This window comes from Oryza glaberrima, chromosome 8, assembly GCF_000147395.1.
Source record: "Oryza glaberrima chromosome 8, OglaRS2, whole genome shotgun sequence".
NCBI lineage: Eukaryota > Viridiplantae > Streptophyta > Magnoliopsida > Poales > Poaceae > Oryza > Oryza glaberrima.
Window position 1 is genome coordinate 3,905,792 of NC_068333.1, and position 14,423 is coordinate 3,920,214.

Genomic DNA, 14,423 nt, shown 5'->3' on the forward strand with positions numbered 1-14,423 from the left:
TTTAGTACCAAAGTCTACTCGCAGATATTTTCTTCTTGGGGGACCAAAATCAGTTCCTGCCTATTTGGCGCTTAGCTCTTCAATTTTCGCTTATTCAAGGATGATAAGGTGGTGTGAGGACGGAGATGCTAGGCACACGAGCTCCATAACTCATATCATAAGGGGAGAGAGGATGGATCCTCCATTTCATATTACTATAAGGACAAGCCCCTCCATTTTATTCTCACATTTCAAAATATTTTACTTAATATTTCAAATTTCAAATATTTATAGTGGTAACATTTCTTCTCTATATATCATATTTATCAATACAGTCATTTCAATTGTTAATCGAAGTTAACAAGGGTAATAATATAATTTGCCATCTCTCTTTGTTTGGTGTGAAGTTTGCTAGAATGAAATATAATCTGAAACGTAGGGAGTAGTAAACCCTCTGTTAGGAAAAAAAATTGAACTATCAGCTATGAAGAGGATTTTTTTTTTAACGGAGAGGTTACCGTGGAACAATGAAGATCTTTCAGTTTCCTCGTTTTGGTCAGCAGGGTCAAACTGAACCAATTTAATCCTGTAAAAAAACGTAAATATTAGGGAATGACCTAATATCAAATAAATAGAAGGGGCAAGCTTCGAACCCGGCCAAGCCGGCTAGCCCACCACCTTGTGGAGCTAGCCGGAATACCCCTGGACTTTTCTATTTAATCATGTACCGCCTGCTTTTAGTATTTTTAAGCCCAAGAATTTAATCAAACTAACAACCACTTTTGATTGTCCAACTCCCCTGCAAAATACAACTCCGACACCCCAGCCTCCTCCTTCCCCTTCACCTCTACCTCAACGCCACATGGTTGTGGGTGGCAACAACGACGATAACGGCAAGGACGCGCACCGTTCCTCCCTTCTCCTCCTGCACCATCACAAGTGCTCCTGTCTGCCTCCCCCGCTCGGGGCTCTTGGTGCAACGACGGGGCGCCTCATGCATGGACCGGAGGCAGCACAGCTCGTTGCGCCGCACGCCGACACCCTCGCCTCCCTCCTCGTCCACCGTGGACCACCGGCAACTCCTCACCGCCAACCATTGCCACCGCTGCGCTCTTCTCCCCGTCTGCAAGCTCACGAGGAAGAGAGGGAAGGGGTGGAAGCCACTTACATGTGACTATGTGAGCCCCCCCCCCCCCCCCCCCCCAACATGATATTTTTATGTTTTTTTACTAGGATACTACGTAAGCCAAAACAGTTATCTATATTGTAAGACGAGGGTTGAATATTTCTAGTATTGTGATTTGAGGATGTAACACGATGTCAGGATGAGAGATATAAGTGAACTTATTCCCCTCGAATACATACACCTTTGCACTAGATAACGGAGCAATCAAGAAATACAGACCAGCCCAAAATATTTGGACCAAAACACTACAGTGCGGCCATATGTATTGTGCCGATTGGGCCAAAACATAGAAGTTTCCCCCTCCAGCAAATTGTTTCAGACTTTTTTCAGGTGAACTGCATGTACTCATACGTAAAATAGTCAATCAGTTTTTTTTATTAAAAAAAAGAAAAAGAAGACCCTCATATAGGTGATTATGTCCTATAAATGAATCCTGTGTGGAGAATATAATAAATTGGTTCGAAGTTAACCAAGCGGTAAGCGTGTTTAATTTGCCACGAATCAGGCTGTTTGTCATAGTGAAGAAGAGAAAAAAAAAAGAATTTACTCGAAAAAAAATAAAAAAAAATTGGGGGCTGTCTGTCAGACAACCTCTAGGGCCATCCTGCACTGGAGTGAACCAGGCAGGAACGATCCTCTACAGCCGTCGGATGACCCGCATCGGAGTGCATCCTGGCCGTTAATCACGCTCTGGCCCAGAGGTTATGTTGCATCAACCAGACTTAAGTGCTTGCCTCCTTTTTGGTAAAGGATGCAACGGTACGAGCCTATAGAACAGATCCTGTTCAAGTAAGGTCGTGCCCTGGGTCACCCGGCTGCAGCTTATAAGTAGCTCAAGATTCGTGTGAAGTGGCGAGGTGGTACTAATCTTTAGCTCCGCCGCTTGCGCTCTGCTGATAGTGCAATGGGCCGGCCCTGTTTAAAGATGTTGCAAGTTGTACAGGCCCACGTTGGCTTTCACTCCAAGAATGTCCTCTCGAGTTTGAATTCTACAAATTTTGACCGTCTCAGCTCTAAGACAGAAACGCGATGCTGTCGTTCTATTCAAGTACGAGTAATACCAAGATTTATTCATTATATTTCATACCAATATTTAGTTCGCGTGTGCGAACGGCGTCCGAGTTTCTCATATAAAGTAGGATACTAGAATAAATTATTTTACAATGATATATCAATGTCCCATACCATTGGAATTGTCACGGTTAATTTGTTGTTACACACTCGATCCAAAATATAACTCATCATTTTCCAAGTGTCCTATGAACATAGGTTATCCTAGACATTCGAGTTCTTCATTTGCACTTCATTACTTTGTACTGAGTAAATACTTATTATTATTATTATTATTATTATTATTATTATTATTATTATTATTATTATTATAGAAATATGGTATAAATACATATCATTACTTCGTACTCAAATACACGCGTGCACACACCGCTACAAACGCACATCATACCTTTATAAACACATCCAAGAAACCATTAACGGATACATAACCCACTATTAAAAAATTAATCATAAATATAAACCCTCGTACCAAATCTTGGATTTAAACCAGTGGTCACATTTCATCACAAAATGATTGCCCATATTTTCCAACACAAGTACTCCATTTTCCCTCCTTTCGACCTTTCATCAATACTACTTCATTGGCACTCTTCGACTTTAGTCATTAATATTTACTACATGGTTATACTATTAATGATGAAAACTTAATGCTTATGTTTAAAATACAACACACTTCATAATACGTCAATTTCTAAATATTTATTTTTTAATGAAGAACGGATATATAGTCAAAGTTTTAAATATGAATAGTGTGCGGTTCACAAGTATCCAAGAAAAGGGCGAGAGCATATGCGAAGGGTGGCAAACGTAAGTGATATTTCTTAATTCTTCCGCAATAGGTCATATGCGATTTATTTTATAGTATATAAAAAAGGAAGCACCAAAATCGCAGAAAATATTCACAATTTTTCAGTTCTTGTTACGAGCATGACAAGCGTACTACGCGTATGCAGCAGAAGTCAGCACTCAACAAAACTATTATTACTCCACTGGAGTATTAAAAATGATCTCAGAATTAAAAATAATTATCGAAAACGACCTAACAATTTCAATTTTTATTTAGGTCTATTATAGCCTTTTGACGACATGTAAAAAAGTAAGCCTTTCACAGTATTAATTATTAGTACAAACTTTAAAAATGATTTATTTAATATTTTAAAAGAAACTATTACATAAAATATTTAAAATGCATCGTTTAATAATTTAAAAATAGTTGCCGTTTGTATATCCCTATTCAGGGGCGTCCCGGTAAAATTAGGTCCCCGTACGAAATATTAAAATGGGGCCCTAATGACCTAGTAAAATTTTTTATAGTAAAATTAAACAATAGTAATTTTTTATATTGCTTCTTTCTGAGATTGAATTAGTTCCTCTATTCTTTGTTTCTTTTTACGCTTTTGATAGCCGGAATCGTATTTTCTAGACTGCTTCGCCGACGACATGACTTACAACGGAAACAACAAAATTAATAGATGAATTTAAAATTTTAATCATCAAGAAATCAACATAATTAAATGAGGAAAATTGGAAAAATACCTTAAATTAGATGAGCCTGAGGCCTGAGGGAGTGCGTACTGCATGCAGTGATGCAGGCTGCAGCAGTCTGCAGTGAGCGTAGCGTCGTCGTCGTCGCCGCCGTCGCCGTCGGACTCAAGGCCAGCTCGGTGGTGTCCGTGTGAAGCACTAAGCAGAAGCGGAGGCTGGAGGTCTGGAGGGGACTGACGAGTGGAGACGAAGCGACGCGGAGATGGATAGTTCACCTTCTGCATTGTTTTGGACCTTAGTTTTACTACTATTTAAACTGCAAATTAATAAAATTAAAGTCTTTAATATTATTATATACATGGTATACTTAATAGGGGCCCTTAAAAATTAGGGGTCATGTTTAGTCGCACAGCCACATGGGCCTAAGGACGCCTCTATCTCTATTCCAGTATTCCCTTGCTCTGGCTTGCCGTTCGTTTCTGCTTTGATTAAGATTAAATGCTGACGTGTAAAACGAGAAATCTATTATCTATTAGCATATAATTAATTGAGTTTTAGCAATCAGTATAAATTTAAGAAATAAGGAAATTTGATATTCTAAAGCAATTTTATATAGAATTTTTTAAGATAAAATGTTTAGTACTTTAAAAAGCGGGCTAATGGAAACTGACGAAAAAATTTAGTTTCAGCATTATTTTTTTTTAGACCTTAGTTTCAGCATTCCGCCACACATTCTCGAAGGAAAAATAAAATCCCCAACGAAAACCACCTTAAATAATAAACCACATGGGCCCCACATGTCATCCACCACACACACACACCCGTCCCCTTCCGGATAACTTCGCCGTTAAGTCAAACTCCACTCTTCTTATCTCATCTCCCTCCCCTACCCCGTCTCGTCTCGTCTCGTCTCGTCACCTCCCTTCCTCACCACACGCAAGATCTTTCCCCCACTACACAATTATCACAAAACACCCTGAACAAAAATATCACCACCAAAACACCCCTCCTTACATACTACATCCGTCCAAAAAAAACTCATCTCCTAAAGTTTAAATTTTGTAAAAAAAAAAAACTTCTACCATCTTACATACCCTCAACACGCAAAACTTTAATATGTTTTACCCACCTACCACTCTTATTATATTTTTTTAATAATTAAAAGTATTTTAGTCATTTTCACTCTTTACTAATTTCACCTTGAGATTCTAGGAATTGATTTTTTTTAAGATAGAGGAAGTATCTCTCGAGATCAAAAAATTTATATTTCACATAATTTTATGGAGTAATCTGCAAAATTTCTTCCACACCTATAGGAGGAGGCAAATCCAAACGAAGGAGAGAGAGAGAGCTCATCGCCATCGTCATGGGAGGAGGCGTCATGCGCACCGCGGCCGCGAAGGTCGGGATCGCCGGGGGCGCGGCCGCGGCGGCGGCGGCGGCCGGGGGCAGGTTCCGCCACGTGGCGCCGGCGTTCGCCACGGCCGCCTCCGCGGAGTCCACGACGGCGCCGACGCTGGTGTCCGCGGCGGGCGGCGGCGGCGGTGGCGAGGTCCCCGCGGTGGCGGCGTCGGGGGCGAAGTGGGCGTCGTCGTGGGAGGTGGACGACTGGGAGTTCGCGGACTGGAGGGACGTGGCGGCGGCGGAGCCCGAGGTGACGGCGGCCGGGAAGCCGAGGCTGGTGTTCTCGCCGCCGTCGCGGGAGGAGGCCGAGGAGGCCACCACCGAGCTCAGGGACGCCATAGACAGGTGAAAGATCGCGAAATTTTAGGAGCCTTGATTGCCAATTCGTCGAATTGAGCAGGATTCGGCGAGGCCATATTTTTTTTCCCCTTTTTACTGTTGAGAGGGGATAAATTGGGGATTTTTTTTCCTTAGATGCTTTTAGGGATTGTCTCGATTATCAATTAGCACTTGGTGACCTGTCCCTTATGATTTGGATTTGGAAGGGTTAGGGTTCGGATTTCGGAGTTCATACTGTCTTAGATTTGGGGATGTTAGTGATTGGATGGTTTGCAGAATCTATTTTAGATTTTTAGGATTAAGGAATGGGTCACATATTTTGTTAGAGCGTCGAACTGTGGAATTAAAATCGTGCTGTGTGTGAACAACCATGGGCCAGTTCAGGGGACTCCTCATTCAAAACTGAGAAATACATTAAAAATGATAGATCATGCACTATATTTTAGAACACGAAATTGAAATGATCTTTTGTGTTCTAAAGTCTAGATAAATATGACAAAATTATTGTTTGCCGTTGTTGCTAAGCACTCTACACATTACTACCCCTATCAGCTTTTTTTTTGTACCAACCCTATCAGCTTAAATTGAAAGATGAATCCAGTTTTAGGTTTATAACTAGCCTTCGTTCATGTGTTAATTCAGCAACTAATCATGGAATATACCTACGCCTATTCATGCTTTGTTGGCAAGAGAAAATATTTCGTGCATTTCATTAAATTTCGAATGCTGCACTGAGTACTGTAATCTGCATATGCACAGTTTTCTTTATCTTTAAATTTAATTTGAGATTAGTACATATTTATTTGGTTGTTATGAAATGATTGCTGTAGGGTTTATTTTTCTGAGGCTCCCATAGAAGTTGTGAAAGAACAGGATAAAGATCTTAGCAAGCTGGGAGCTGATGCAATAATTCCTGCTATGCCAGGACATGTGATGCAAGCTTTTACCTTGTTGAAATCAAGCCCAGAGGCACAGGTTTGTATTATATTACTTTATTGTTGTTTTAATCAATCTCCGTCAGCTGTTATTATGATCATATCTATTTCTGAGTTAGGGTATCTCATATTATTTGTGTTCATATATTTTTTATGAACGAATATATACATCAGGAAAACTTTATGCACTATTGTTGCTGAGGATGTGTGTTTAGAAACTTGGAAGTCATCAATCAGTTTTTGGTTTGTGTATTTACTGTTATCATGTGCCCTTTTTATATTTAGTATTTTTGCATGTTTCAGTGATTACATAGTATACACTCCATGTTGAGGGTTCATAGTTCAGACTTCACATATGAGCATGGCACTTCATCATTGCATAATTTTTGTGTTGGTTGATTGCTCACCATGGATGCAACTTTTAATTCAGCTTGATTCATTCTGATGGCTCATGTTTCACTAATCTTGTTTTTATTGGTCTCCAGGGTGTTGTTGCATCTCTTGCCTCTGATAAAAATGTCTGGGACGCAGTGTTGAAAAATGAGAAGGTCATGGAATTTTACAAGACGCACCAGCAAAGTATGTACCACCTCGATTACTAACCATTCGCCATTTTATATCTCCTATTTGTCTTTCAACCAAACTGTATTACCCTTATTTCCTTTCTTGAGATGATACAATAATTACATCTTCCTATGACACAGGTCTGGTTTATACTTTCCCTGAGGGCACTGCCTCGGTAGTTTCACCGGAGAAGCTTGCAGACGCCTCCTCAGAGAATTCATCCTCCGGGGAGAAGCCTGAGAGCTCCCCTTTTGCAGACTTCATGGATAATGCAAGGAAGACGGTGATCGACATTGTGAACAATATTACCAACTTTTTCCAAGATATGTTCCGCAAACCCAATGAAGCCGAGATTCTTGGTGGATCATTCATGGCTCTGGCCATAGCAGTCATCCTGTTAATTATGTTTAAGAAGGCGTGAGATTTTGGTTCGACCTCCCTTGGGAATGATTGTGCTTTAAATTCGTCGAAAATAACTGGCATCGTATTATTAAGTACTACTACAATGTAATACTATATAGCTGTGTCTACTGCGTCCTTGAATATATTTGAGGACACAGGACAGTACAATAAAGACATCGTTTTATCTAATATCTAATATTGTACAGTACCTTATGTAAATGGCTGAATATCGTCTATATTTGCCGAAGCATAGTCGTTTCGTTGTGTATTTAGGCTACTGATAAAATGGACATTCCAAAAATGAGAATTGGTGTGTTAAGAAAATGTTGGGAGGGAGAACTTGCGAAAGACATTATTTTTAAAAAAAAAAAGAACTTGCTGGGTCTGAATTTTAAAAAAAAGACCCTCATATAGGTGGTTATGTCATCATAAATGTAAATGAACCTTGCTTGAACCGATTATAAACTCGTCCGCAAAGTTAACCAGGCAACCAAGTTTAAAAGGTCAACTGAACTCGGCCTTCGCCGTCCAAATTTTCTTGAGCGTTTAATTTGCCACGAATCAGGTTGTTTGTCATAGTGTGAGAAAAGAGAAAAAAAAAAGATGAGAAAAGAAAAAATTGGGGATGTCTGTCAGACAACCTGTGGGCCACCCTGCACTGGAGTGAACCAGGCAGGAACGATCCTCTACAGCCGTCGGATGAGACCCCATCGGATTCATCCTGGCCCGTTAATCACGCTCTGGCCCAGAGGCCAATGTCGCATCAACCAGACTTGAGTGCTTGCCTCCTTATTGGTAAAGGATGCAACGGTACGAGCCTATAGAACAGATCCTGTTCAAGTAAGGTCGTGCCACAAAGCCCCGCGCTCCAACTTATAAGCAGCTCCAGCTTCTTCCAAACTGGCGAGGTGGTACTAACCTATGTCCTTTCAACTAAAGGACTCGAAGCAGCCCAGGTTGACAAAAAGGTAAAGGCCCAGCCCATTTAAAAGATGATCTCTAGTCGCGATGAGTCCCGTCCCGTGTACATTGTTTATAGGAAAAGGCTACACGTACTAACTTTTTCTTATTAAATTCTTACTAACACTGATGTGTCATGCTATGAGTGCATCTAGATTTTTTGTAACTTCCATCTACTTAAATCAAACGGTTGAGATGATTGTTAGTAAAAGTTTAGTAAGAAAAATTTAGTACGTGTAGCATTGCTCTTGTTTATATATCTACCCTTTCTGATACGACTTGTCCATTTGTTCTATGTTTCATATGTAGACGTATCTGTCTGGTATTACCGAACGAGGATGTTCTGGTGGAAATGTGCAATATAAAATAAAACGTGTCAAAGCTTATATAAGAATTATTACGGGACCTATTATTCATTTCATTCATTTCTGCAAAATTGCATCAAGAGTCCTTATAGGGTTTATACATTTAGTATACAACAGGTACAGCTTCGAGGAATAACTGGTGAGCTACTAAAGGTACAACTTTCTTCTTTTTATGCTGTATGAAGCATTGAATCGGTAAGTTGTTAGTAAGCTCTAGAGTACAGTTCTGTTTGCTTTATACCCCAAGGAAATCGATGTCGTTCTCAGTGAGAAACATCTTTCCTCTGTTTGCATTGTTGGCCCTCCGCTGGGAGGGGGGTTGGCCTCTCTGTAAAAACAACATTTTTAGCAGCAGAAGATGTGGTTCCATCTAGTTAACAGAATGAGAAGTGAAATTTTGTACTGTACCTTGCGCAAAACAAATGCGAGGTAGAGATAGGCTACCTCCCATTCATCCTGTGACAGTGTACCTGCAAAGTTTCTGATGTTAGTGGTGGCGAGAGTGGATTATGTTGGAGGTAGGAAATTTACTTGGTTCCGAGTGAAAATTACTTTGGTCCTGCCTTCCATCACCTAGGGCACCCAGCCTCCGCATGAGCTCAGCAAACTCTGGCTTTTGCAAGTACTCGTGTACAAATTCATGGAAGTTTTTCGTCAGAACCAACTCCAGGTCATACTGCAATACATTCAAAACGTGTCAGAACTACATGCATCTGATTGCAACTTTATATGCGCATACAAAATATAAAAAGGTGTACACGCAGTAGTACACATGAGAAATAAAATGAACTTCCATAGATTTTACAATCAACTTACTGCAAAATAAGGGAAAACAGCAGAGTGTTACTCGCAATAGTTTAAGGAAGAGAATACCTCCTCTGCCAGCAATTTGAAGAGATGGAATGGAACAACCCATTCCGGGCAATCAACAGCATCCTGCATGTTGCCATAGACGTCTTATACATCATAAGTTTCCCAACAGCCAATGCAGCCAACAAGAAAGAACACAAAGATGGAAGTCCAGTCTGGAGGGAAACAAAAATTCTAGCATTCCAATACAACACAAGTATGAAGCCAAAATGCGGGACAACGAAGACCATAAAAAATGAAGGACCAGGACGCCCAAACAAGTTGTAGCACATATATGTTAGTAAAATGACCAGAGGCATTTGCTTCTAAACTCCAAAGAAAATGTCTAGGGTAAATAAACAGTAATCATTGCCAATATCGACATTATGTGCTGTGTGACCTAGAAGAACCTATAGTTTGTTAAAAAAAAATCAAAATAGTGTAAATGGATGCACATCAATTGAGTATTTTCAATACTTTAGAACAAGCATCAGAAAAAGCAAAGCATACAAAACCACCAGAATGCAAACATATCAAATTTTGTTTGCATCACAAATTCTCTAATTTTACTTAGTTACTGGTTGAGTAAAATTACTCAATTAGTTTATCAGTACTCAATTAAAGCAACTAAGAAACAAGTGCTAAGATAAATCACCCTATAGAAACACACACTAAAGCAACATGATTACAAATTATGAGTAATCCCTTACCTCTAAGTGAAACTTGTATTTGATACCGAAAGGTCTGGATGCGGGAAATTTCTACATCATTGTGAAAACCAAAAATAGAAAACAGGCTAGTTAGTATCAAGACCCAACAGAAAGTGGTTATTATGAACATATGAACACAATTACCTTTTCAGCATACTCTTCGCCAAAACTAATCCAGTAAACACTGTTCCCAAATTCCATGCCATCAGCTGAGGATAGGAAAGTTTGAGAAAAAAGGCATGTAGCTTTATCGCAAGTACAGTTAGACCAAAATTAATCAAAATATAGGCCCGCCAGTGAAAACAGTGACCTACTTTCTCTAAGCCTTTTGATGATGACATTAGCATCAGGCATTGTCCCAATGAAAACTCCTCCAGGACGAAGTAAAGCAGATACATTAGCTAGGGCTTGTCTTGCACGTGCTTCAGTTGACCATGAGTAATGTAACGCAAACTGGAAAATACAAAGAGAACTTCAAATTTTGGAAAGTGCCGAAGCAATTCAAAGGAGATAACTACATAGCTCACTATAATCACTCTCATTTAATATTTAGATATTTTTAGGCTTTATCAGTTAATACAGAATAAAGCCACCGTTGTTACATTTTATTTGCTCTGTCTGAACATTTAATGAATCAACGATCCTTTCAGTTTCAACATCTCATGAAAAAAAAATTCTATTGCTAACTGTCAATAGTGAATGTACTGAAAACATGTGTATTTAGAGAAAATTCAAAGAAATATAAAATTCCACTAGAAATTACCAAATAATCAGTCACACACACAACAACAAAAACAATGGACCCAAATAAGAGCACATAGCTAGGAAATATAAAGGTAGGTCACTCACCTGGCAGCTACATATGTCAAACGGAGCATCCTCATATAAATGCTCATCCAAACGAGCCTAAGGAATACATAAAAAAAACTAGTCACATTATTATAACAATGGAAGAGAATTTAGAAGTGAAGGGTGAAGCATGTTCTTCGTGGAGCAAAAACATAGGGCAAAACAACTGCCATTAGCAAAATGTATGAATATGTTAACAAGACTATGAAAATGCATACAGCTTGCATATGATTTGACACAACTCCACAAAGTGTGCTTGTACTTTGGGGGAAAAAATCCAAGGCACTGTGCTAATAACATTCTCAGCATGTTTGTGCTTACAAAGTATAATAACAATATAATATCACATCTGGTTATAGCAAATCAGGTGTGTTGCAGCATTTAATTTCTGTTTTACCTCGTAACAATCAGCACAAATAAGCCGTGCAGGAAAACTGAACTTCTTCCTTCGTTGTTGATCCGTATCACCATTATAGCGAGTCATGCAATCTTTTATCTGAAATTGTAATGTCATTTTTTTCGTGGTCCAAACTCCAAAGTAATGCAAATACATCAATAAGAGCATTCAATCTATTATTGCCTACTTGAGACCTGGAAGAACAGAAATAATTCACTAAAAAGCAAAAGAGAGTATTCAAGATTCTTAGGACTGAAATGATACAAACAAAGATGAAGTGGAATATAGATTGAATATATGCACACACACTTCCAAGCTTCAGACAGTCTTAAGTGTCTACGAGAAAAATACAGTATGTGTTACATATACAACTACACCAAATCACCAAATGGTGCCATCCTACCTAGGCAGAAAAGCAAATACAGGGTATGCATTGCCAAGAATCATAAGCAGACAAATAATTCATTGAACACCATATCATGTTATGACAATAAGTTGAATGCATATAGTACAGATGTCCCTTGATAGAAAACTAACCGAGCCTTCGGCGATATCAACTCCTACATAATATCCAACCTTGGCTTTGTCCCACTTTATCAAGTCGCCTCCCTGAGAATCAAAACAGTTGAAACAGGTTAACACTACTTTTACTAAAAAAGTCATTATGTTTCCAACCAATTCTCCGCATGCTGATCACCTTTCCACAAGCCAGATCAAGAACGCAGTCTCCGGGGTGTGCGTAGAGCTGGATCAGAACACTCTTAATCTGCCCACATCGAGATTGGAAGGGTTAAGCTCCGGACGGCCACTTAGCAAGTTGTACCAAACATCAATAGACATCTGAATTCGTCAAAGGAATTTAGGGGTGGACGGATAGGAAGGAAATACCCAGTTGTTGAGCTTCTTGAGGTGGATGATGGGGCTGTTCTCCCGCTCCTCGAGCGTCTGGTTCGACCTCGCGCTGTAGTGGTCCGCCACCCGCCGCGCGCTGCTCCGCTCCTCCGAGTACCCATGCCCCCCATACCCTCCGCCGCCTACCCCCCAAGAAAAAAAACGCCAAAACCCTAGTTAGCTACCACCCGCAGCATCGGTTTTGGCTGGATTGAGGGGTTGATTTGACGAGAGGGTTGGTGGAGAGGAGGAGTGAGTTACCTGCGCCGTACTGGCGCTTGGGGGCGGAGGCGAAGGAGGAGGAGGGCTCGTCGCGGGGCCGCTTGTTCATGCCGCCGGCGATCGCCGCCGCCGCCGCCTGGATTGGAAGGAGGAGGAGGGGTTTCGATTCGATTCGATTCGATTCGGCTCGGCTCGGCCGCCGCTCGGTCGGCTCTGCGTCTGCGTCTGTGTCTCGAAGAGGTTTGGCTTGGGCTAAACGGGGTCAGGTGTGGTCGAGTGGTGGCGTGGCGTGGCGTGGCGGTGTTCTTGTTAAGCTCGGGTTCGGTGGATTGGGGGGAAGTTTTGGAAGATGACTGTGGCTGTGTGTAGTGTTCTCTCGTGTTTCAAATAAGGTTGAAATGTAACCAGATCTCAGCGTCACATCACATGATTAGATTAGAGGACTCCATGTAAGTTTGAATTGTGCAATGTTTAACCTGCAGTTGTGATGGCATGCATGGCGAGATTTTCTTCAGTTGACAGTCTTTAAGATTTCTTTCCCAATCTTGATGCTCAGTTTATAGATCCAATGATTTGAAAAATTCTCTCTCTCTAACAAACTTGTTTCTTCCTTTACTAAATACTGCGTAGTACTACTAGCTAAATACCCATGCTCTGCTATGGTTAAGTATGAATTATACGCATGCAAAGGCTAGTATATTTCATTATATTATTAAAAAAATGAATTATACCTATGCTACTATTGTTTGGAGCAAATTAATTATGAGGTGTCTAGAACAACTCATTTCCGCATATATCTTTGCATAATAACTTGAGATGAAATGATGTAATATGCACAAGAATGATTTTGTAATATGAAAGTGCATTGAGTAGTTGATAAACAAAATATAAAATAGAGTATAGAACAAAGTTGGTTGATTCACGTGCCACCATAATTGTTCCCTTTTGGAAGAGTATAGTAAACAAATATTATTCATCTACCAAATATTGAATTATGATAATTTTCATATAGTGATGGAGAAGATACTCTAGTGATACAGGCATTTAAAATGAATGTTGCCAGCATAACCATTTGTACAAAGCAATTGATGACATAATGATTTTGTGTATCCCTTGTCCATAATGGAATTGTACCATTTCAATATCTTTCGCTTATAATATGTTTGTTCCAAAAGTTTTCAAATGTATACACATGATTAGTCATTTCTTCATGTTCTTCGCTTAAAAAACTTAGGCTTTTCCGAAACAATGTAAGATGACTAAAACAATAGTCCAACCACTTCTTTTAACACCTTGTAATATTTTCAATGCACTTGTTTTGATGGGATATCTTTTCAATGCATTTCCAGCAAAACCGTTAATATAGTGGCATTTGCAGTCAGTATTTTTACAGCTCCTCTATTTTATTATTTTTCATTTTTATGTGAGGGTGTGAAGCCCTACATTGTATAGTATGGTATACATCTTATGACTATTCAAGAGTAATGGAAGAGATCAAAATTTCATAAGTATAATAATAGCTCATTTGAAACGCATTAATAGGTAAACACGGGAATATGATGTCACACCCCATAGAATCCTATATGATTCTAAAACATAGGAACACTAGGCGTGCTGCCTTTGGATAGTTCGCAGTGATTAAACACTAGCGTAAAGTTCATCCTCACTAAATGTAGTTAATGTTATTCCTCTCTTCTATCATTAAGCCATATCACCTTAATTATTTCTTGCCCTTAGATGATTGATCTATGGTCTAAATTATGTTTCTCTTATAAAGCCATATCACCTTAGTTTTGTCTTTGGATGATTAAT

At 39.7% G+C, this 14,423-nt stretch overlaps 2 protein-coding genes and 2 non-coding genes across 4 annotated transcripts; 1 reads left to right on the forward strand and 3 right to left on the reverse strand.

Annotated features, from left to right (window-relative positions):
• Positions 1-1,741: 1,741 nt before the first annotated feature.
• On the reverse strand, positions 1,742-1,964 carry LOC127783450 (small nucleolar RNA U3). Its single transcript, XR_008019350.1, has one exon. It is a non-coding gene; the product is annotated as a small nucleolar RNA U3 (small nucleolar RNA).
• Positions 1,965-5,067: 3,103 nt separating this feature from the next.
• On the forward strand, positions 5,068-7,557 carry LOC127782946 (uncharacterized). Its single transcript, XM_052310238.1, has 4 exons — positions 5,068-5,473; positions 6,298-6,442; positions 6,888-6,981; positions 7,107-7,557. Exons 1-4 carry the CDS (start codon positions 5,091-5,093, stop codon positions 7,385-7,387), a joined length of 903 nt encoding a protein of 300 aa, XP_052166198.1. The 5' UTR covers positions 5,068-5,090; the 3' UTR covers positions 7,388-7,557.
• A 437-nt stretch (positions 7,558-7,994) lies between these two features.
• LOC127783451 (small nucleolar RNA U3) lies at positions 7,995-8,218 on the reverse strand. Its single transcript, XR_008019351.1, has one exon. It is a non-coding gene; the product is annotated as a small nucleolar RNA U3 (small nucleolar RNA).
• A 320-nt stretch (positions 8,219-8,538) lies between these two features.
• On the reverse strand, positions 8,539-12,779 carry LOC127781145 (mRNA cap guanine-N7 methyltransferase 1). Its single transcript, XM_052308055.1, has 13 exons — positions 12,651-12,779; positions 12,387-12,532; positions 12,196-12,264; positions 12,036-12,107; positions 11,499-11,597; positions 11,102-11,158; positions 10,567-10,705; positions 10,397-10,461; positions 10,253-10,303; positions 9,567-9,629; positions 9,246-9,369; positions 9,102-9,163; positions 8,539-9,021 (listed from the first exon to the last, which is right to left on the reverse strand). Exons 1-13 carry the CDS (start codon positions 12,718-12,720, stop codon positions 8,929-8,931), a joined length of 1,110 nt encoding a protein of 369 aa, XP_052164015.1. The 5' UTR covers positions 12,721-12,779; the 3' UTR covers positions 8,539-8,928.
• Positions 12,780-14,423: the final 1,644 nt, after the last annotated feature.